This window comes from Micropterus dolomieu, linkage group LG01 (genome assembly GCF_021292245.1).
Source record: "Micropterus dolomieu isolate WLL.071019.BEF.003 ecotype Adirondacks linkage group LG01, ASM2129224v1, whole genome shotgun sequence".
Taxonomy (NCBI): domain Eukaryota; kingdom Metazoa; phylum Chordata; class Actinopteri; order Centrarchiformes; family Centrarchidae; genus Micropterus; species Micropterus dolomieu.
In genome coordinates, this window is record NC_060150.1 from 31,391,552 (window position 1) to 31,412,170 (window position 20,619).

At 40.5% G+C, this 20,619-nt stretch overlaps 2 protein-coding genes across 12 annotated transcripts in view; one reads left to right on the forward strand and one right to left on the reverse strand.

Moving 5' to 3' along the window:
* Positions 1-20,350, reverse strand: part of mak (male germ cell-associated kinase) — a 23,464-nt gene extending 3,114 nt beyond the window's left edge. Inside the window, exons 1-18 of one of the 9 annotated variants that reach the window (XR_006827527.1) lie at positions 20,194-20,350; positions 18,070-18,170; positions 17,750-17,887; positions 16,524-16,578; positions 15,887-16,008; positions 15,362-15,441; positions 13,955-14,087; positions 13,671-13,842; positions 13,004-13,171; positions 11,962-12,213; positions 11,469-11,671; positions 11,033-11,172; positions 10,571-10,717; positions 9,591-9,677; positions 8,791-8,910; positions 8,377-8,472; positions 7,926-8,141; positions 4,246-4,416 (exon numbers count right to left, since the gene is read on the reverse strand). Coding sequence is in view for 7 of the 9 variants with exons in the window: in XM_046065075.1 (XP_045921031.1) it covers positions 7,981-8,141; positions 8,377-8,472; positions 8,791-8,910; positions 9,591-9,677; positions 10,571-10,717; positions 11,033-11,172; positions 11,469-11,671; positions 11,962-12,213; positions 13,004-13,171; positions 13,671-13,842; positions 13,955-14,087; positions 15,362-15,441; positions 15,887-16,008; positions 16,524-16,578; positions 17,750-17,853 (2,040 nt within the window). In the remaining 2 variants the exon portion in view is untranslated. Of the gene's footprint in view, positions 1-4,245; positions 4,417-6,923; positions 8,142-8,376; positions 8,473-8,790; positions 8,911-9,590; positions 9,678-10,570; positions 10,718-11,032; positions 11,173-11,468; positions 11,672-11,961; positions 12,214-13,003; positions 13,172-13,670; positions 13,843-13,954; positions 14,088-15,361; positions 15,442-15,886; positions 16,009-16,523; positions 16,579-17,749; positions 17,921-18,069; positions 18,171-20,193 lie in introns of those variants that run through there. The other 8 variants (XR_006827528.1, XM_046065075.1, XM_046065052.1 and 5 more) reach the window with 8 other exon arrangements.
* Positions 4,960-6,947, forward strand: tmem14ca (transmembrane protein 14Ca). Of its 3 annotated transcripts, none has more exons than XM_046065130.1 (5): positions 4,960-5,098; positions 5,627-5,711; positions 6,029-6,130; positions 6,289-6,376; positions 6,738-6,947. In XM_046065130.1, the coding sequence occupies exons 2-5, from the start codon at positions 5,636-5,638 to the stop codon at positions 6,793-6,795; spliced, it is 324 nt and encodes a 107-aa protein (XP_045921086.1). In that variant the 5' UTR covers positions 4,960-5,098; positions 5,627-5,635; the 3' UTR covers positions 6,796-6,947. The 3 variants fall into 3 exon arrangements, with proteins under 3 accessions (XP_045921086.1, XP_045921080.1, XP_045921072.1); XM_046065124.1 differs by having other exon boundaries at positions 5,070-5,211; XM_046065116.1 differs by lacking the exon at positions 4,960-5,098 and adding an exon at positions 5,344-5,521.
* Positions 20,351-20,619: the final 269 nt, after the last annotated feature.

The window sequence follows — 20,619 nt, forward strand, 5'->3', positions numbered from 1 at the left end:
GAGAAAAGTCTACAGAATGGTAAAAAAAGGAGCAAATGTGTTGGCTGGGAAATAACTTTTTTTTGCTGAAGTGTACAAGACAGTGTCTTATTGCTTAGTTTTCTAGGACTTGATGTGAAAACAGCATGCCTATGCAAATACAATCCTGACACACACTTCGTTGCCACCCTTGATTTTTTTAAACACTCAAGAAGTTAGTTTAATCCCATTGAGAGTGGAGACCTTGAGAGGCTATTCTTTCAATGTTATGTTAAAAAGGTGAGCCATTCGAAGCGGCTCTACAGGTCCACTGACTGCCTGTAAGGGCCCAGGGTTTGGGGGGGATGTAAATAATTAACACAACAACATGGCCTTGTTTCATTTGAATGACCGGCCAGTGGAGCCTGGCTCTGCCATGTCGCCGGCCGAGCCTTCACCTCAGCAGGTCGTGGGTCAGCAGACAGGTCGCCAGTTCTTTAAGGCGTTGGCTCTCGTTTAAAACCTGGATTACCATTTTTGGTGGAGCACCTTTCTTTTTACAAGCAGTTGTTATTAATGAGAATGGAGAGGTGAAACTGGCTGACAATGACAGCAACGAGTGCGAGTGTCTTTCTACCAGATCTGGCCTGGTTGTCTTTGGTAGTGATCCTTTTTTTTTTGTAACGAGTGAAACATAAGCGTTTTGTTTCAGAAAATCTCTCGGGTCGTCTTTTAAATCGTCCACACCTCACATAACAAGGCCATATTTTCAGTGAAGCCCAGACAATCTGTAGAATGACTCTATAGAAAGTGGGATGCCTTGTAATTTATAAGTTTAAAACATCTGATCCGAATTTGGAAGAGCTAAAGGTATGCAATCACATTTATGAAAAGTTACATTTAACTTCAAACGACACAATTTTTGAATAAAGGCTGCGTTTCGTCAATACTCCTCTCTTTTGCCAAAACCATATCTCATGTCTGTTCCCACACATTTCTGATTTCTGATCAAACACTCTGGGTGTGTAAACAGTGTCTCTGTGTGCAGTCCTCACAGCCTGTACAGCAACATGCGATCGACATCCTCAAGTTTGCAAAAGGCAAAAACAATGAGATGGACTGGCTGACATGTAAGGCTACATCACCGCAACAGAGAGTTTCCAAAACAAAATATCTGTAACTTCTTTGTGTGATCTCGTGACAGATACAAATCTATACGCTCCTAGACTACACAAGAGCACTGTACCACCTCCCTTTACAAAAGATTTTACGGTGCCTGCGCAGCCTCATCCTACAACAAGTCGACACTTTGACAGTTTTCATGGATTTTCACAGCCGTCTCTTTGTCTTAAAGTAAGCAGCACATACCTGCCATTCCCCCATTTTGCCCATAATTGACATTCTTTGTCTTCTGCTGCCTTTGATTGTTTTTGGTCGATCCGGTGCCGTGTCTATCGCATTGAGCCTTCGGTCTCAAAGTAAACCTTTACTTTTTAACCTGGACCGGATCGCCTCACCTGGCCATAAAAACTGTGCGGGGCCACCTGGTGACGCATGCGCAGTGCTCCGGGCGTGGACGAGAAACGAGAAATTACCTGTGACATAGTAGGCTATAATATAAATAAAATTTCCCTGGGTTCTGGCTAGGCCTAAGATGTCAGCTTGATCTCTGATGTCAATTAAAAGAGTTTTGCTTAAACAATAATAATAAAAACTAACAAAACTAATCTTGATATTACTTATTTGAGGAAACTGAGTCAGTACTAATCACAGCCATTCATATTAATAAAAACAAATCCAACACTAATTATATTTACAGGAAAATGTTAGTTTAAGCTTTTACAATATAAAACCCAAATTGTATAAAGTGACAATTGCTTTGCATTAATTGAATTTACATACAAAATAAATTTCGTTAATAAAAGGTGAGGGGAGTGTTTTGAGTACATTAACCTGTGACGTGGTTACCCCCACCTTAGTTCCTGGTAACAATTCATTAAAGACGAATATGCTTAAACTGCCAGAAAATTAAAGAGAATGGAGAAAAGCATAAACTTTGGCAAATTACACGGGTGATAGGTTTGTCTTCAACTGACATAAAAGTAATCTGTTAGTCCTAGTCAATTGACCTTTCCATTTTTTCTTCTTCACTGTTTTGTCTTGGTAGAAAGCATGAATTCTCACTCAAATAAAACTGTGTCAAGTTAAAAAAAAACTTGAAGGTTAACTGCCAACATCATTACTTCTACACTGAAAGCGACGCTGCTATTGTGAGGGTCATTATTTATTTATCCACTGTTTATTTCTAATACATACTTATGTGGACCCTTCCGGCCAAAAGCGAATGAGCGCTCCCTCTCTCTGTGTCTCACAGGCACACACTCATCACACACACACATCACACACACACACATACACACAGACATCCAGGGAGGAGAGCAACACGTGCGCTCACATAGGTGATAATGGTCAAAGCTTTGGTCCAAAACCCCCTTTCTCCTCTTTCAAGTTTCACACACATGCAGACTGCACACGGGACGCGCAGAGTTGCGGTGCACGTCGCTTGCAGCTGCAGTACACTGCACTTCTCTCACTACATCAAACACTTATATTAAACATATTTAATGCATGCACTGAGAATATAGGACAAAGGTTTTACGGGAAAATACTCTTCATTTTGTATTTTATCAAATAAATCCTTTATAGTAGTGTTTTTGTTTGTTTTGTGTTGGGGTTTTTTTGTTGTTGTTTTTTTTTTTTTTTGCAATTGCACAATTCCACATAGAATCTATAGATTTTTTTGTGGTGTTAATATTTAAAACAAGCCTTCATGTTTGACTTCAAAGGCGAACACATTTTAACTGCACACACAATACCTGCAGCTATATAGACCTAGCCAGGACTGGACAAAAGAGAGGGAGGTGGGGGGGATCAGAAATATTGTTTGGGGCTCTGCGCACTAAAGGAGGAGTAAGTTTTAAAGCAGAGCTGTCTGAGAGTGGGCTACTCTCAGACAAGAGCGGGGTCCCCGTTGAATATCCAGCCTGTTTGTCTAGGGCTTGGTTTCAACCACTTCCACCATAGCACGGGCCTCCGGCAACGTTTATCCAACTGCGAGCTGTGTTTAATAGGCGTCGGCAACGGATGTACCTCAGGCACTTTGTATAGCCATTCATAGTAAAACAAATGACACGAAATAATAATAATAATAATAAGGAAATATTTGCTGTATTGATGGAAGTGTTTGTGTGCGCGCGCGTGTGTGTTTGGGGTGCTGCTTGGCCTGTGTCTTATTCAAAAACATGTGCTAAGACACAACAGAGCATAGCGTAATTCACGCTCCTTCTCATTGCCAAAAATGTTGTGAAATATTCCGGAAAGCTTTTCTCCTTATAGTCTCTCCTCCTTCCCTCATTGTTTTGTAATACTGCTTGGTTATGGGACTAATTCCTTGGCCCCTTAAGTTATGGAGAAGTTAGAAAATCATCTTAGAAAAGATGCCCAGATTGATTTGCAACAAAGGATTTTTGGCAGTGGACTCGCTCCAGCTGGACGTGCCTGTCTGCTGAAGACAGTAACTATCCCGTCACCAGCACTCAAGCTACAGACGGCCAATGTAGCTTCGTGAAATTCATGAAATTAGTGTCTCTTGAGTGAGAAGGTTTCAGGCCCATTGTATGAAACCAGAAAGTATTGAAACGCTGCTCTACAAGGAGGATAAGTTGTATTGTAGCGCCACCTTGCTTCAGGAAAAGGGCGAGGACGCGTCGCCCGTGGATTTAAGACAATATTGCAGGTAATTGAAACCAAATGAGAATGTGTGAGCAGTGAGCATTCCAGTAAGTGGAACTGCCAAACCCATGCCAGTCAAAAAAAAGCAGGTGGTCGAAGGCAACATGTGCAAATGAGTGAAATATCAAACATGGCCAGGAGTCAGGCAAATGTCAAGTTTGTCTGTTTATCGCTTGACCAAAACTTACATAGACAACTCTCACTGGACTTGGCTAAACCCTCTTTTTGACTAATACCCACCTGTCCTTCTTCATGAACTTTAATCATTCTTCCAAGACTAAACCTGCCCATTTTCACGGTAATTACCCAATAGGGCTCCAATACTGATACACATTCCGATGCAGTGAGAGGTGACATTGTGTGTTTTGTCCTGCTTCTGTTCAGACATTTTTTTCTGAATGTAAAGCAAAATATATTTTTAACAGCACCGAGATGGGAAAAAATCCAGATCAAGCTTGGGGGTGTTGGGCTATGCCTTAAAAAAAACATCTTTACCTTTTCCGGACCTTATCCTATGGTGCCATCTTGTGGTCTTAAAATAAAACCACTACTCCGGAGGACCAATCAATGGTCCTTGGTAGTAAATTGTGGCAGGACTTAGCAGGTGAGATGATGAGGATGACATTTTGCAAACAGGGTTCAGCCTCCCCACTGTTTGTTCCTCTCCTGTAGTATAGAAAAAAAATACATTTAATGAAGGCATACCAAACAGCAAAAGTGCTCTTATATTGGGTTCCCTAGGCTAGAGCAATCAGTATGGAAACAGATGGGAAAGCTTTCCTCAAGGGCACCTAATCAGTTTTAGGAGGTGGCAACGAAAAATTATAGGCTACAAAAAAATAGATTATGTCAATCATGTTAATTAATCATTAATTGTACAGACGGTGTCTATGCTGTCTATTATTGTTATTATTTTTGTTTCAAATTGCTCATGTTATTCTCTGTCCGCATGGACAAACACAAAGACAAGACCATAATTTAGCCTATGTAGCTATAGCATAGCCTTCTACGTTTTATAAAAATAAGTAGGCTAATGAAGCCTAGCCTATAGTTTTAAAAACAAAAACCATAATAGCCTATTAATTATAATGTACAAATAAGTTCACCCCGTGGAGGTTAGCGGAACTGATGTGTGCTTGAAATAGCTTTTGCGGTCATTCTTATTTTTTATTTATTATTAATTATTATTATTTGTAGAAATGCCACCTCGCAGACGCAGCAACCTCTCTCCAAAGCGCTAGAGCCTACATTTCCCGTCGAGCACTCCTGCCGCGTGTTATGTGTGTCGATAATTTGTGCTCGGTGGAGAACAGTCTGGTAGTGACAGAGGACAAACAAAAAGAGCAAGGTTGTATGTAGCTTTACTTGCGTTTGAGGTTTTCATATTTGAAATTCTTAGACATTTATAGATTTCATTCTCGTACAAAGAGAAGCGTGGGATTTGCTGAAGTGGTTGTGCCAGTAAGCTTTTCGTGTTAAGCCCTGTCTGTGTGTTGTAACAACAGTGATGCTAGTTTGTGCTTCTGGTGCTTGTGCTAGGGTTTGAACAGCAGATAGGCTTATCTAATAACACACACACACACACACACACACCATTCAATGAGGCTTCAATGTAACGATTTCTGATAAAAACAGACGCAGTACTGCGGTCTAACGGCGGGGACATTAGTCGGATGCTACAATGTTTATATATCTTCTTTTGCCTCAGCTAGTTTTCTGTAACAGCTCTGTGGTGCAGCACTCAGACAGTCCTTTAGGTATTCTTGCACATGTAAGTAACAGTTAATTTTAGGTTCACAACAGGAAGCCGTCTGAATTGAATAGTTGCATCACACGCAGGGTTTGTTCGCTCACTCACGCGCTGTGGCCCTGACAGGTGACCAACATGTCTGTGGATTGGGTAGGATATGGATACGCAGCCCTTATCGCAACCGGGGGAGTCGTTGGCTATGCGAAAGCAGGTAAGTGTGTTTTATTAGATGTGAAAGTGATGGAAGGTTCTGGTGTTACCTGCTTCTCAGCTCCTTAAAATCTTCAAACAGCGCAAATTATTTGAGATTATAGCCTACATCACTTTATCTCTGACGGGTACAATAACATTCACCCTCTGAAGAAATGTTAAGTTAGTAGAATGAGCATGTTAACATCCCAACTGATGTTCTTTTCTTTCCATGCATTATAAAACTATAGTGTGTTACACCCATAACACAGTATATACATGCTCTTCTTCTGCAGATGTCAGTTGTGGGTGTTGACCTGCTGTGTTGTTTTTCTTCAGGCAGTGTCCCCTCCCTTGCTGCTGGTCTTCTCTTCGGTGGCCTCGCAGGTTTTGGTGCCTACCAGATCTCCAATGACCCCAATAATGTTTGGGTGTCCCTCGGTTGGTATACTTAACTGGGCATATACTGAATTTGGTGTGTATGTGTTGGGGGGATTAAGTAGGTAAAAACAGAGAAAGAACAGTAATGCATCTCTATGGTCATCATGCTTCCTGATTTTCTGTCCTCCACTAACATGTTCCCCCCACGTGGTGTCCAGCTACATCAGGAGCTCTGACTGGCGTCATGGGAAAGAGGTTCTATGGATCCAGGAAGTTCATGCCAGCTGGTTTGATGGCTGGTGTAAGGTATCCATCTCCATAATCCTACTAAACTGGTTTTACACATGTTAAACAGACTCTAGGCGAAGTAACATTGATTTCTGTTGAGGATGACCCTAACTGGATGTGGTGGTTACCTCATTGTGTTAGTCTGACGGTGTTATGGTGACTAATTTTGCCTCGAGATGAATGAGATAGTTATTCTAGTCCGATCTTCACTGTTGATCTGCAGATGAGCCCTCATACTATGATGCAACTTAAAATCTACCTCCCCGAGTTAAAAGACAAGAATAGGGATGTGTTAAATCAGGACATTAATCTTTTTTTGGTAGGTATTATTATTCGCAGTGCTCTTTGCATGGAGTCTAACGTTATCGTCTTGTTTCAGTCTTCTGATGGTGGGAAAGCTAAGTTTGGCATTGCTCCAGAAACCCCAGGAGTCCTGAAGGAGAGAAGAATCTGATGTGTGCTCCATCTTCTGTTCCAAGGAACAACCCTGTCAGCATATGTCATTTACATGTCATTTTGTAAAAAAAAAAAAATAAAGTAAGTGTATATTTGAGGATGAAATATAGTACCTTGTTTATATAATAGGAAAGATTGTCTTGTCCTTTTTGAATGAATGAAGTATGAATTTTCATAAATTTATTAGTATAAAATGTTTACAAAATGTTCAGTTGATTCATTGCATAATACAAATAGGTGTGCGGTTGTCTTGCAGTATGCAGAACAAGTTCACATAATCATTTTTATAGCCATTACACTTCGGGATGCACCGATCTGATACTGACTCAATCGGTATTGTGACAAGGGGGCAGATCTATTTAATACAATTACACGCATACTACGTGATGCGTCAGCAGTGCACCAGTAGACCTGAACGTTTTGTTTTAGTAAGTTAGGAACAATAAGTCAAGTATAATGTTGCCTTATACGTTAAATAATAATTCCCAGCCTCTTCGTCACAGTGAAGAAGACAGCTTTTTCGTTTTACACAGGTATCAGATGGGTACTTGTAGGCCGATACCTAAAGCCCAGGTATTGGTATCAGTATCAGGACTGCGAAAGTCGGATTGGTGCATCATTATTTTACACTTAAGATTTTCCTATGATGAATTATAATAGAGTGAATATAGAATTGAAGGAACCGTTAGGAAAAGTTTCTGCTTTGTTGTCGGTTGTAAAATAATACTTAACAATACAACTTAACAATAAAAACTAGAGTAAAAAAGAGATATGCCACATTGAAATCCTACTCAGAATATCCTAACACTAACAGAAGAATTGGCTCACACTGGATTCTGGAACCAGGAGTGGTTCAGCATCATGGCAACTGTCAAGAGAAACTCCAAGGGAACAAATTGATCGTCCAGCGGCATGAAAAATGTTTCTTCAAAGAATGTCGGATGGGTCGCGTACATCTTTAGTGACATTACTTTTTGTCCCCTACCAGCTACCTGCATATTGGGTTTTTAGAAAATGTGATTTGTCTCGGGGAAGATACCAAATTTTATACACAGAATTTCCTCCAGGTTTGAGTTTGAGCATGGTTAAAACTCTGCTTTTGGTCACGTACCAAACGCGTCCCACTAGGCAGCACAGTCCAACAAGCTGTACGTCTTCTTTCTGAACTACCGATTTCCACCATATTTGGATGTCCAGTCCACCCTGCCATGGACAGGCTGTACGGCGGGAGCTCTGGTCAGGAGATTCCCAGAGGTTTTCCCCAGAGCTGAGTAGCTGCTCCCCTTCACCTGAGTCCTGTCCGCCCTCCTCTTCCAGCCGTTGTAATCTGGAGGAACATGGCAGTCAGTCAATTTGTCTATCATTAATATATACAGTAGATATACAGCCAGGGGTGAGTCTTTATTCACATACTTCTTACATGTGGTGCAAAAGACATTCACTAAAGACTTTTTTGAAACATCAAAAGTAAAGATGAAACAGATATTGTAAGCAGCTGCAAAAAATACAATACAGAAGGACCTTTAAAACCCCTAATAGCAACTATTATAAAATGGCAATACCTTCATTGGGCTCACTCAAAGATGAGTTGGATATGGGCTTGGGCTTGGTAGATTTTGCTTTCTCTTTTTTATTATCAGGAGAAGAAGAAAGATTGACTGAAAGAGTGAAGAAAGAGGACAAACATAGTCCCAGTGAGTTTAGAGTTTAGATGGAAATATTGCAAGTAAGAAACTGGACACTTAATAGAGAAAGGGAGTAGGACTAGTTAGGCTTGGCATAATGGTCAAGTACAGGACGACCATAAAAGAGAGCAGTACTTTTTACAGAATATAGAAACAATATTTATTCAAGATTAAAATTTGACAAGGAGTGCAACTTTTTGAGCCAGATAACCGGGCACGTGAGGAGGTTATCTGATCTAAAAATATCTGAAATAATTTTTTTAGCTTTACATAGATGAAAGAAAACCTTACCTGTGTGCTGGCCAGCCAAAGGGGCAAGCTGGATTCTCTGTCCCACTGAGCCCACCTCTTTCTTTTGGAATGAAGGCATATAACCGCCAGAGAGGTTGTACTTGGTGCTTACAAAGTTCCCTAAAAGAGAAGAAAGACATAGTTCACGGGTCATTTTGATGTTGTATTGTTTCACCCTCCAGGTACTCAACCAGAATGGGCTCCTAGTCAACGTCATATAAGCCCCATTTAAAACACAAAAACATACAAATGAAGAAAACATTAGTAAACACACCTAATAGATCTTTTCTCACGTGGCTTTACTGTAACTAATTATTTGTGTTAGCTTGTGTGCAGTAGCTACTGCATATGCAACAGCTCCTAAGGACCCAAACAGTGACTAAGATCAAGAGATTGAAGTCATTCAACTTTTCCAGCGATGCCATCGATCTGCTCCACCAGTGGTCACAGATGGCTATCAGTGTAATTAGTGAAAAGCCTCATTGTTCCCTTATGAAGATGTTGTGGTTGTAGTGCAATTTACCATCTATTAAGCAACTGGAGTTCTTAGTTCTCTGGTTAAACTATGTGTTTGTACTCTTGTCTCCTGCAGAGCCTTTAGCAGCGGGTTTCTTTCACATGTTAAGTCGTTGGCTGGATACCTGAAGCTTGTTGCAACAGCTGCCCTGCTAACTACAACTACAAAAGAGCTTAAGCATGACAAGCAACTTACAGTAAAGGAGTCAGCGGTATCTAAATTTACACTTCCAAATGAAAAAATACAGCTAAACAGTTCATGTGAAGTCATCTCAATGAAATACCTTTGGAGAGATCAATTTTCTCCAGTATTCTGTCTTTAACAACAGTTTTCTCTGCTGGGCTATCCACAGATTTAGAGGAATTCTCTTCTAGTCACACAGGAAAAAGCACAGTTGGAGGAGATGTGCAGGCAACCAGAGAGAAAGAAGAGAAAGAAAAATAGAAATGGGCGAGAACACTGAGAGAAAAATTTCATGTACATGCAGAGACACTTTTTTCTTGATTTTAACAAAAAATTATATTAATGAGTAATAGGGAAGTGGTGTCAAAACAAACATTGGTGTGTGTGTGTGTGAGTGCTGGGACAAATGAGCAGGGGGTACAGTTGAGGGCCATTTAAGGAACACTTGATCTTACACTGACAGTCTTAGTCTCATGAATAAGCAATGGAGAGGGAGAGACAAGGTGAAAGAAAGGGACAGAAGAAGGAGGGAGAACAGCGGGTACCCATATTGTGTGTCTGTCTACATGACAAATGATTTATAGAGGTCTCCCATCTTTGAAGCCGCAGACGCTTAGGCTCACTCCTAACACTGCTTTGTCAATGGCTCCATAACTACTGATCAGGAGACATTAGCTGCATCATTAGCATTTGGAGCCTTGTTACGTAACAGTATGTGACACTGACAGTCGCCAGGTTTTCACTGCATGGCAAAATAAGGCAAGTCACAATGTAGTCATTATTTGTTTCTCTGAATAAGTAGGTTTATTGCCTAATTTTGTGTTAGGTCACATATAGATTTTATGAGCCAAATTGTTTTTTGATGCTGCTTGTAAATATCTATTAACAGAGACAATTTAGATATCCCTATTAATCAGGGATAACTCTAGCAAACACAGTCATCTCCATGAATGTAAGTCATTCAATTCCTTTCTATATTATGAGAGCTCTAAAAGACGTTGACAGTTTTGTTGCAGTGGACCCGAGCCCCGTCCAGTGCACACTCCATTAAACATCTTAACACTAGACATCTGTCCTTACCTGCGTTGGCCCTGGTGACAGATAATCCTCCTCCAATAGCAGCAAGGGGTTTATTTACAGTGTTTGAGGAGTTATCCCAAAGGTCCCGCAGCGTCATACTACTCATCTCCTTATCTCCAGCAGCAGTCGGATTCTTGCCGATCAACCCTGTGATAAAAAAATCCAAATATTACAATCACCATGCTGCATTTTTATGTAACTGGCTAATCAGGCGGCGTCAAGTGAATGCAATGATGCCTTGTTGTTTTTACTTGATCAGTGAAGTTGAGTCAATCACTATAATGCTTGCATAATGTACAAATCACTAAGAGGAATCTCAAAATAGCAACGAGGCCGTGCAACACACAACAGCTGAGAGGGGAAATGATGCAAAACCATAAAGAGAATGGCAAAATTGTTTGTATAACACTACGTCATGGTGGCCTCTCCCCAATGATAAAAATGAGCTGAATGCAGTCTTACCTGGCAAGTATCGTGACTGGCTGAGATAGTGCTGCCGTGCTGCAGATCCTGGGAGACTGGAGTCCATTTGACCCACCCTGACGTTGTTGGGTAGCTTAGTTACTGTGCTGAAGGAATACAGCGGTTTCTGCTCCTTTGGCCTAAAAAAACACTTGACACTTGAAGGTTTTTCGGCCAAAAAGCACCTCATTTATTTAGATAAGTGTATCATATTAAGTCCTACTCCCCTGGGTGTTGTGCATTTAAACATTTATATTTAAGACTGGGCAGAAAATATTGGATATACCTATATCATTTTATAAACTACTGTACATTACAATGATATCTTTAGCTAATATTTTTTAGCACTTTGCAATGCAATGGAAAAAAAAGTGTCAATGCATAAATTTTTTCTCAAATTGCCAGTCCAGTTCTATTTAGACATTACAGCACTTACTGTGGGTGGTGCTCCTTGGGGCTCCTCTCCTCCTCTGTGTTTCCCAGGCTGGGTTTCTTGGAGTTGGAAGCGGCGGTTTCTGACGGGTCAGATTCCTCCAAGCTCTCTGAGGTCTTGGCCAGCGCCTGGCCCCAGCGACGACGGCCACTTTTCAGCACCCCCATCCCAGCAACAGTGTTCTCACTGCCCAGCGATGCTGCTTTCTGCAGAAGAAGACATTGAGCATCCACACTGACTGTCACATTTGAATTGATCAAATCTCTCTTACTATCTCCAGCTCACTGCTACTTTTATTGTCCTACAACTCTTGCTCCTTAGAAGAGGAGCCTAATATGCAAAGTCATTGGCCAGAGGGACTCCTTTATATATTAGTGTCCTGGCAAATCCTGACAAACAAGCCTATGTAGCTGCATAATCATAGGGATTCCATTCTTTCATTTTATTAAACATGAAGTACAATAAATAAGGTTCTGATTTGCATAAAGACACTCACAGCATGGCTGACACCTCCTGGTTTACTCTCACTTTGGGGAAGGGGGATCTGCTGAAGAGGCTGATGGTCCTGCTGTTGGTTTCTAGAGGAGGATGTGGAGGCTTTGGACTCAGAAGAAGACTGCTGGGGATCAGCCTTGAGCTCCGAGGCCTGCTTCTGAGCCACCGGTCTGGCCTGGACCTTCCTAACCTCCTGGCTCTGAGGGCGAGGCCCTAAAATCTGGCCTACCTGGAAGTAGGGGTAACGCAGGGCCTAGACGGGGATTGAAAGTAATACAGATTGTTATTCTGTTATGCTGAATATTCTGGAAACATTGTTTTCGAGCACAATCAAGATGTCTTTAACCATGTGTACTACATACACAACACTAGAGTAAGGGACTTCAGACCTGCAATGACAAACATGTATAACAATGTATAACAAGTATAACACTTTGACAAAGAAGTAGATGATGTGTATTTTACACCTGGGAGCTTTGTAAGCAGAGAATGGAAAAGCACTGTTACTCCCGCTGGAAAGGTGTTTCCTACTCAGTGCCCACAGGGCAAATCAGCTGTCTTACTGGAGTGTAAATGATGTCTAACTTTGTTTACATGACACAGAGTACACCAGCAGCAGGTAGAACATTTAGCAGTGGTAGTGGGAGTGAAGTATGGCTAAAGCACTACTTAAAATGATTTGGGATTAGGACGCTAATGCAATCTCAGTATTGGAACTACAGATAATCTGGACGTAGTGGTGAGTGTTGCAGTGTAATGGAAATTGCTTTTCTGACAACAGGTTTAAACTGAGAGCTAAGAGTCCAGGTTATACTTTGGCCTCCAGAAAAGCCAAAGCAATTTTTATAATGCAATGCCAGTTAAAAACTTGGAGCTGTCGCAGACACCTCCTACATTGTTTATCTATGGTATGTAAAACATTGAATACTCTCACTCCCAATGAATGACATTTACATTGAACAGATATAACAAACAAAGCCTTGCCTTTGTACTGCATAACCACCAGCTCTTTAGACTCGTCCTTGAGGTTCAGTCTTGCCTACCTGTACAGCAGTGGGTCTTTTTTTGGGGTCCCACTGCAGCATGTCCTTCATCAGGGCGATAGCCTCATTGCTGGCATTAGGGATGAGGGTCTTTAGGTGGGTTGGCACACACTGGGGGAAGCGAAAATTCATAGCAGAAGCTAGTTGATAGCCCTCTGGCCAGTCCGTCTAAGGGAAGAGTAGTAGAGAATATCTTTTTTTAATACCTTTTAGAATCCATGCCAGTTCACTAAAGATGTTTGTAAAAGCAAGATGTAACATTTGCATGTTTACATAAACCCACAACTCTACAGTATACATCAGTGGCACTGAATGCCTGCCCTTCTGGTTGAGGTCATTGACTCAGTTCCTGACCAGGTCAGACCAAAAATGCGCTCTGACCGCTCTGCTTAGCAATCAGAGTAAATAGGAATGGATTTGGGGAAAGCCTTTGAAAATGAAGTGGCAAACCTGTTCAGCATGGAGCACACTTAAGCTGCTTTGCACCACAGAGAGAGGAACAATGCTCCTGGCCAACTAATGTAGCCTACTATAATCAATATAAACTTAATCATATCATTGGGAATATTTCAGTTTATTTCAGTACCTAACAAGTTTGGGTAATTCCAGTTAAAACCCTGAAGAAAGGCCAATCATTTCCACGTCTCTGGATTCAGTTTCTTCTCACCTTTTTGACAGTGCCTAGGACTTGGCAGATCTTAAAGATCTCATCCACTTCACTGTTCCCAGGGAAAAGAGGCCTGAGAGTATAGAGTTCAGCCATGATGCAGCCCACAGCCCACAGGTCAATAGGAGAGCTGTAGGTAGACGACCTCAGCAGGACCTCTGGAGCTCGGTACCTGGACAGAGAACATATACTTAAATAAATCAGCAAATAACTCGTACTGTATAGCATAGATAAAAACAGAGATTTGTTTTAGATGGGTTTTAATGCCTAGACAGTTCTCTCACCATCTTGTTGATACATAGTCTGTGTAAGGAGGTTTGGAGCGGATCTCTCTGGCCAGTCCAAAGTCTGCTATTTTTATCAGTTCTGGACCCATGCACAGCAGATTCTCTGGCTTCATGTCTCGATGAAAGAAACCTGTAGAAAGGTTCATATCAAGCTGAGCCATTGTGTACAGTGTAAATGCCAACTTTTAATGGGGACTCTAAATGGCCAAATGACCACATTACAATCATCTGCAACTGTTCTACATTGGTATTTTACATTCAGTGCAAATGCTACGTAAAATTCAGATAGCACAAGAAAAGGAAAACTGAGGAGTTGCTGAATGGGTGTATATTTGATATCGACAGTTGTGGCCCAGTTTTAAATGTCTGTGTATTCAAGGCCTGAGCATTCAACATTATTTTTGTTTCTCTAACCTTAACCAAGCTGTTGTAGTTACCTAATCTGACATGTGCAGTAATTTATTTATCACATGCAGATATTAAAGGGAATAAAAACTTTGGTAGTGCATTTAACAGTTAACATTCTTTGTCAAAAACAGTAATCCAGCTGGCATTATAAAAAAATGTAGGCAATTTCTACATACAGCCGTAACATTACATGATCCAAATTCTAAGCATAAAGAAAACAATGCACACTGCATGCAGGCCATTATTAAATATAATCTCCTCTCTCTTAAATGTATCTTAGCACAAATACACCTAGCAGGTATACCAAATTTAAAAAAATTACAAAGTATGCTATATGCACTTTATATAAACTGTACATACTGTTCTATCTGAGGGTTTTTACAACATCAAACACACCCAAACCAGCAACTGAAGGGTCATGCTACTTTTGAGCAGGTAAAGAATGATAGAGTAAAGCCTCTTACCATGCTTATGTACAAAAACCAACCCAGACAGCACTTGAAACATGATGTTCCTAATTTCATTCTCTGAGAACATCTTGTTCTCTCTAACAGCAGACCAAAGAGATAGAAAAGGAAGGAAGGGGGGGGGGGAGAAGAGCAGTTAGAAGAAAAGAGAAATCCTAAAAAGCACATGCGTTCTGGATGTGTGGAAGCATGGACACGTACTGTATGGCAACACAGGCTACTTGTTGGACGTGTGCACGTGTAAAGCCTGATTTTCTGTAAGATTTTTACAACTTGCATCCCTACATATGAGTCATCCACACATCCATTTATAATAGAAATGCAGACCACTGAGTTAGATAAAGCAGTTTTGAATGGTTCACAGACTCCAAGATTCTGATCAATTAATTAATTCAGGATTTTGCTTGGAATTTTCCTTATTTTATAGTTTTCTGATTACTGTTTACGCTGTACAACCATTCAGTGCATCTTGCAGTATGCAACCACTCTTATGCACTTGCAAGGCATGAAGGAAACGCGGCACACCTACCATATTTGTGAATAAATGACAGGCCTTGTAAAATCTGAAAGCTTATGTTTCTTATCACTGACTCAGGGAACAATCTTTTTCTGTAAACATAAAATCAACAAAATTCTCATGAGCCTGCTAATGTAAGCATCATTACATAAACATCATTTTGTCTTAGTATATATACACAAACTGTCAATGTATGTTGAAAAACAAAGTATACACAAAAATATATGTTAAATCTTTAAACTGACTAGCGAAACATCGGGGACTTCTTTGACTTGTCTGCATTTTGCCTTTCACAGATGGCAAACTCAGGTGTGTGCAACCAAAGTGCTGGTTTCCAAACTAGCAAAAACATCAGGGCTTCCCCCCAGAGAAGGTATCAGCCTGGTGACAGTTGTGTACCTGATCCTGTAGGGAAGCTCCTGACTAGATGCTGATATTTGGAAACGTTGTGTTATGGTAATGGCATCAAACTAGACCACCATGTTGTACACCCTGTACAAACATTTTCATTGTAAAGCATGGTGTTTCTCTTCTTACCTGTCCTTCATAAGCTGGTAGAGGTTCTCCTTCATATACTCAAAGACAAAGTAGAGGTGATCGTTCTCTCTGATCACCTCCTTCAGTTTCACCACATTCGCATGGTTCAGCTTCTTCAGTGACTGGTGTGACAAATCATAGGAAAAGGCAAGTACTCATGTAATGTAATCCTGGTTACAACAGGTTTGTAATAGAGATATCGCACAGATTTGTTCTACAATGGCATTAACTGCTTACAATTATGAATAAGAAAATGCCAGAGAGCAGGAATACGGTCAAACAGTTCAGAGTGATATAGTTACTGATGATATTGTAAAAGGCACATTGTAAGGTGCACAGTGAAGAGACTGTCTAATGTGCAGAACATGAATTATTGTTCCTGATCCTCATTTCAATCTGTGACAGTTTAACAAATGGGTTTCATAGTTGATTTGCAAAATTCTAAACCTTTTCAGGCAACTGTAACTGACAAAACTGTTCGAGGATCTGTTATGCATTATTGCTCAAATCACACAGCTTTATCTTCCCAAGATAAATTTGAATATATTTTCACCTCACATTTCTCACTGTTGCAAGTTACTGGAAATGCTGCTGCCCAAAGTCTCCTATAACCTGCCCAAAGTATCGCCATCCTTACCTTCACCTCTCTTAGGTTCATACATTCTTCCCACGAATAAAACTTCCTCTTCATTCTGCGGAAGAAAGTCAAAACCAGACAGATCAAATAAAGAAGAGAAGACATCACACCCAACAAACAGTAGAGTCACTATCTTCACAAAATTCATTTGCGTTTCCATCAATAATTCAGCTTGTTTTAAGGTATCTCTAATTTCAGCTCATTTCATTCCAAGAACAAAACCAGCTGTAGATTGTAAAGTGATATAAAGTATAGGCTTAACTACTACTAAATGTAAAACACACCTTGACTCAGTTGATGCATTAAGTTGTTGGTTTTATTGCAGTATGTTTTGCTATGTACATTAAAACCACACACCAGCAGTCGTACACGACACCTTCACTATAGCTCAACTTCTCAACTGGCGTTAGGTAAGAGTTACAGAACGTGCAGATATCTTTTCCTCCTGTCTGGGTACCTGCCAATTTCGGTCGTCCCTTCCACAATGTCAGCAACCTGACACACTCCCTCTACTTTCACTGCCTTTCACCGTCACCGCATGCATTGTCTTGCATGGTAACCAAATGATCAACCAATGGACGCATCTCCCCGCTGTCTCATTTATTATTGAGTCCTGATGCCATGCTGCCGAAACAAAGGCATGTACGCTAGTATGTTTGCCCTGGTGATAGCAAGGCAGTCGCCCTTAGACCTAGACTGCACTACGAATTCTTTTTCATGATATTTATCCAGGGCAAAGAATTATTCGTTAAGTATGAAAGTTCTAGCTTTAAAAATATTTTTGAAGTACATCTGATTTGTAAAACTGAGAAATTAGTTAAAACGGCTGTGGGCCAGAGTTTACCTTACCTAAAATCTAGCATACATTTTAATTTATAGTGAGCAATCACTTATCTTAATGTGTATATGGAAACTCTGTGGTTTGGTGATATTGTCCAGTTCAAATATCACAGTATTTTTTATTTAATTAATTGCCATCAATAATGTGATGATATTATGGGGTTGATTATTAGTGCTGTAGATTCACTGAATTGTAAAATTCACTATAATGTAAAGCAGCCTTTAAATATGGAGGACCTATTTTGAACTATATCACAATATTATAAAAACCAAACTCTTACACTTCCACAATATTATATGTATACAGAATATTGCCACACTCTAGCAAAGAGGGGTAATATTTAAATATTTTAGACAAATAAAAGCAAAACAATCACCATGCTCACCTCTTGATAGCCACCAGTTCTCCAGTCTCATTGCTTCTCCCCATCAGCACGCTGCCGTAGGTGCCATCTCCCAGCTGCTTCAGGGTGGTGTAGCGATTCATCATCTCTCAAGACGGTTTCATCAGCCTGTTAACGTTCCTAATTTATAAAAGAAGTTGTGGAAACACAGTGCTAAATCATTGATCAAATGTCTGTCCTATTTCCTGTCCTCCCCTGCTGAAGAAATCTCTTTGTTTCACCGGCCTCTTCTCTAGAAGAGTTCAATTGTTCTTATTCCAGGAGGAAGGATTTTCAGCTGGCCAGTATGTTGTATTGCTCACCAATTCTTGAAGTTCAAGACTCATCTTGCAGTAACTGATCCGTTGTTAGAAAGGTTGGATCCTGGTGATATAGGTCAGCCAACAGATGACACCGTGCAATCCTTCAGTGGCAGTAAAGAGATAAATATCAGCAGCAGCAGATACATATCAATCAACCAGAAATACAATAAATCACCCGGGAGTTAGCTACCCAGTACCACCGAACAGGATTTTTAAGAGATCTGAGGACAAAGAAAAGCAGGGAGCACTTTTTCCCTCAGTGAGGTGGCTTAGGTGTGTGTCTCACTAGTGGGAGGCTCCAACATGACCACCCAAGGGAGATGACACAGCCAGTCCTAGGCAGATTAGGCGAACAGGGATGTAAATAGGTTGTTACATCACCATCATGCTTACCGGCATCCACTACTATCCCCAAGCACCCTGCCTGACAAGAGGATTTGATTGACGCTACTGGCCACACACGGTGGCCACAAACACAAATGGTTTCCGAAAGGATAACAAAGGAAACTAACACTGTTATGCTGTATGATCTGCCAATTGTCAGATTTTGGTAACACTGAAATATTTTATTTTCCTAAAAGTCCTATTTTAAGTTGCAACACATTGCCCTTAATGTTTTCCTTACTTTAATGCAATTGTATAATATCCACATATTGTCACGTCAGCCTGATTTCTAATACCTTAGAGATAATAAGGTAAACCCTCAAACCTTTTAAGCCTAGTTTATCCTTTTGCATGGAGGATTCATGTCAGGTTGTCTGCTACATGTTTCTCAAGCAGAAGACCCAGAGAAAGTCTAAGCTTTTAGTGGCACCAAACTAGTTTTTAGGACATGGCGGCACTGCATTCCTTGCTAATAGCAAATTCAGACATTTATAGATAAAAGCAAAGCAATAACTATTCCCTGATTCCACGAAACAATTGCTGCCTTGGCTATTTGAATTATCCTCCAACTATAAAATCATTCATTAAATGGCTCGATTGTTATTTTGTAGAACCTTTTCTAATGGTGAGAGGTTAGAATAGCAGGGTTGTGACCAAAAAGTTATAGAAAACTAGAAAAGCTAGAAAAGGTTTCTTAGCGGACATAAATTTTGTCTTGAGCAAGGCAGTAATCATAGGTGCTGACGGTAAAACAGCAATTGCCCAACTGTAAGACCTGCATATTCTGACATAATAAGTATGGTAAAACATCAAGGAAAACCAAGTATGTTTTAGATAAACAAAGGTTAATGGACTGGTTGGCAATAATGAAATGCATACACACATTATGAGCATTAGCACATAAGGATTTCAATTGTTTTGACTATTTTCATGAAAGTGTGGTGGGCAAGTAGAACCTGTCTTGAGTATTAGCCTGCTCCGTTTACTGTAGGTTAAAGGAGGTACAGTTACAGGTAAGCCAGGGGCAGTGAAACAAAATGAGATTAGTGTTCATTTCATTGAATGGGGCCAGGAACTCCCATCCAAAGAGAATGTCCAAACTAGATTTAGCTCTGTCAGTGCCAGGACAAATATATAAATATTTAAATATTCGCCCACCTTTTTGCCCACTGTATTGAGACTTTTCAATTTATGTTTTTTTCCACTGCAAAGTAGATTTTTTTTTCTCTAAACAAAGCTCTGCTTGATATGCAGTTCTCACTGAAACAATAAGGAATAGGACAAGTGGAGCGGCCAGGCAGCACTCAGCTTTCACATATGGCAGTCTGCTGTGGAGGGATTTAAAGGGAATTAAGATGTATCCAGGCCACATGACATTAGGAAGCTATTCAAGGTCAATTATAATGAAAACACACGTGGACACTAACCTGGCATGGAATAGAAACAGAGTAGCCCAAGTTAAGTTTGTGACTGAAAATGTGATTATTTGGTAAAAATAAAATTGTACTTTGCTTCCCATAGGTTACTCTGCTGTCTGCTGGCTACACACAATCAACTATCCATAAAACAAATACATCAGTATAAAGCCTAACTCTAAAAAATAATATAACATCAGAAAAAACACATAGCGAAAGGCTTGTTGACATATCCGCTTTGACAGCTCACTTCCTCGACCATCTTTGTTCAGGCCTATTTCTCTGTTTCGCCATTTTCTTCTTTCTCTTATAGTTTTAAACTCACCATTCATGGGTGTAGTTCCTCTCCTGGGCCGTTGTCTGGGCCGGCTGATAGCACGACGTTTCTTCAGATAAAAATACAAGGAGCTCTAACGATAATAGGTGCGTGTGTGTGCGTGTGACAGCTCCACATGGAAACGTACACACAAACGCGACGCTTGTTTGAGTTGCCAGGTGACGAGCAGCGCGTGCGGGCCCAATGCTTTGTGGGACTTGTGGTCCTTGGGACCGGTGAGTGGGACTGCGGAAGAATTGAGGTTGAAATTATATCTTCCACCCCGGGACTGACAAAAGTAGCCTATTCAAACTACACAAACCATCTCTACATGAGATTTTTTAATAAAGCATAGTGCTATTTAAGTGCAGCAGGTTTCAGACCCAAAATGACAAAGATGATTAATTTGTTCCAAAAACATAGCTGCTTAAACAG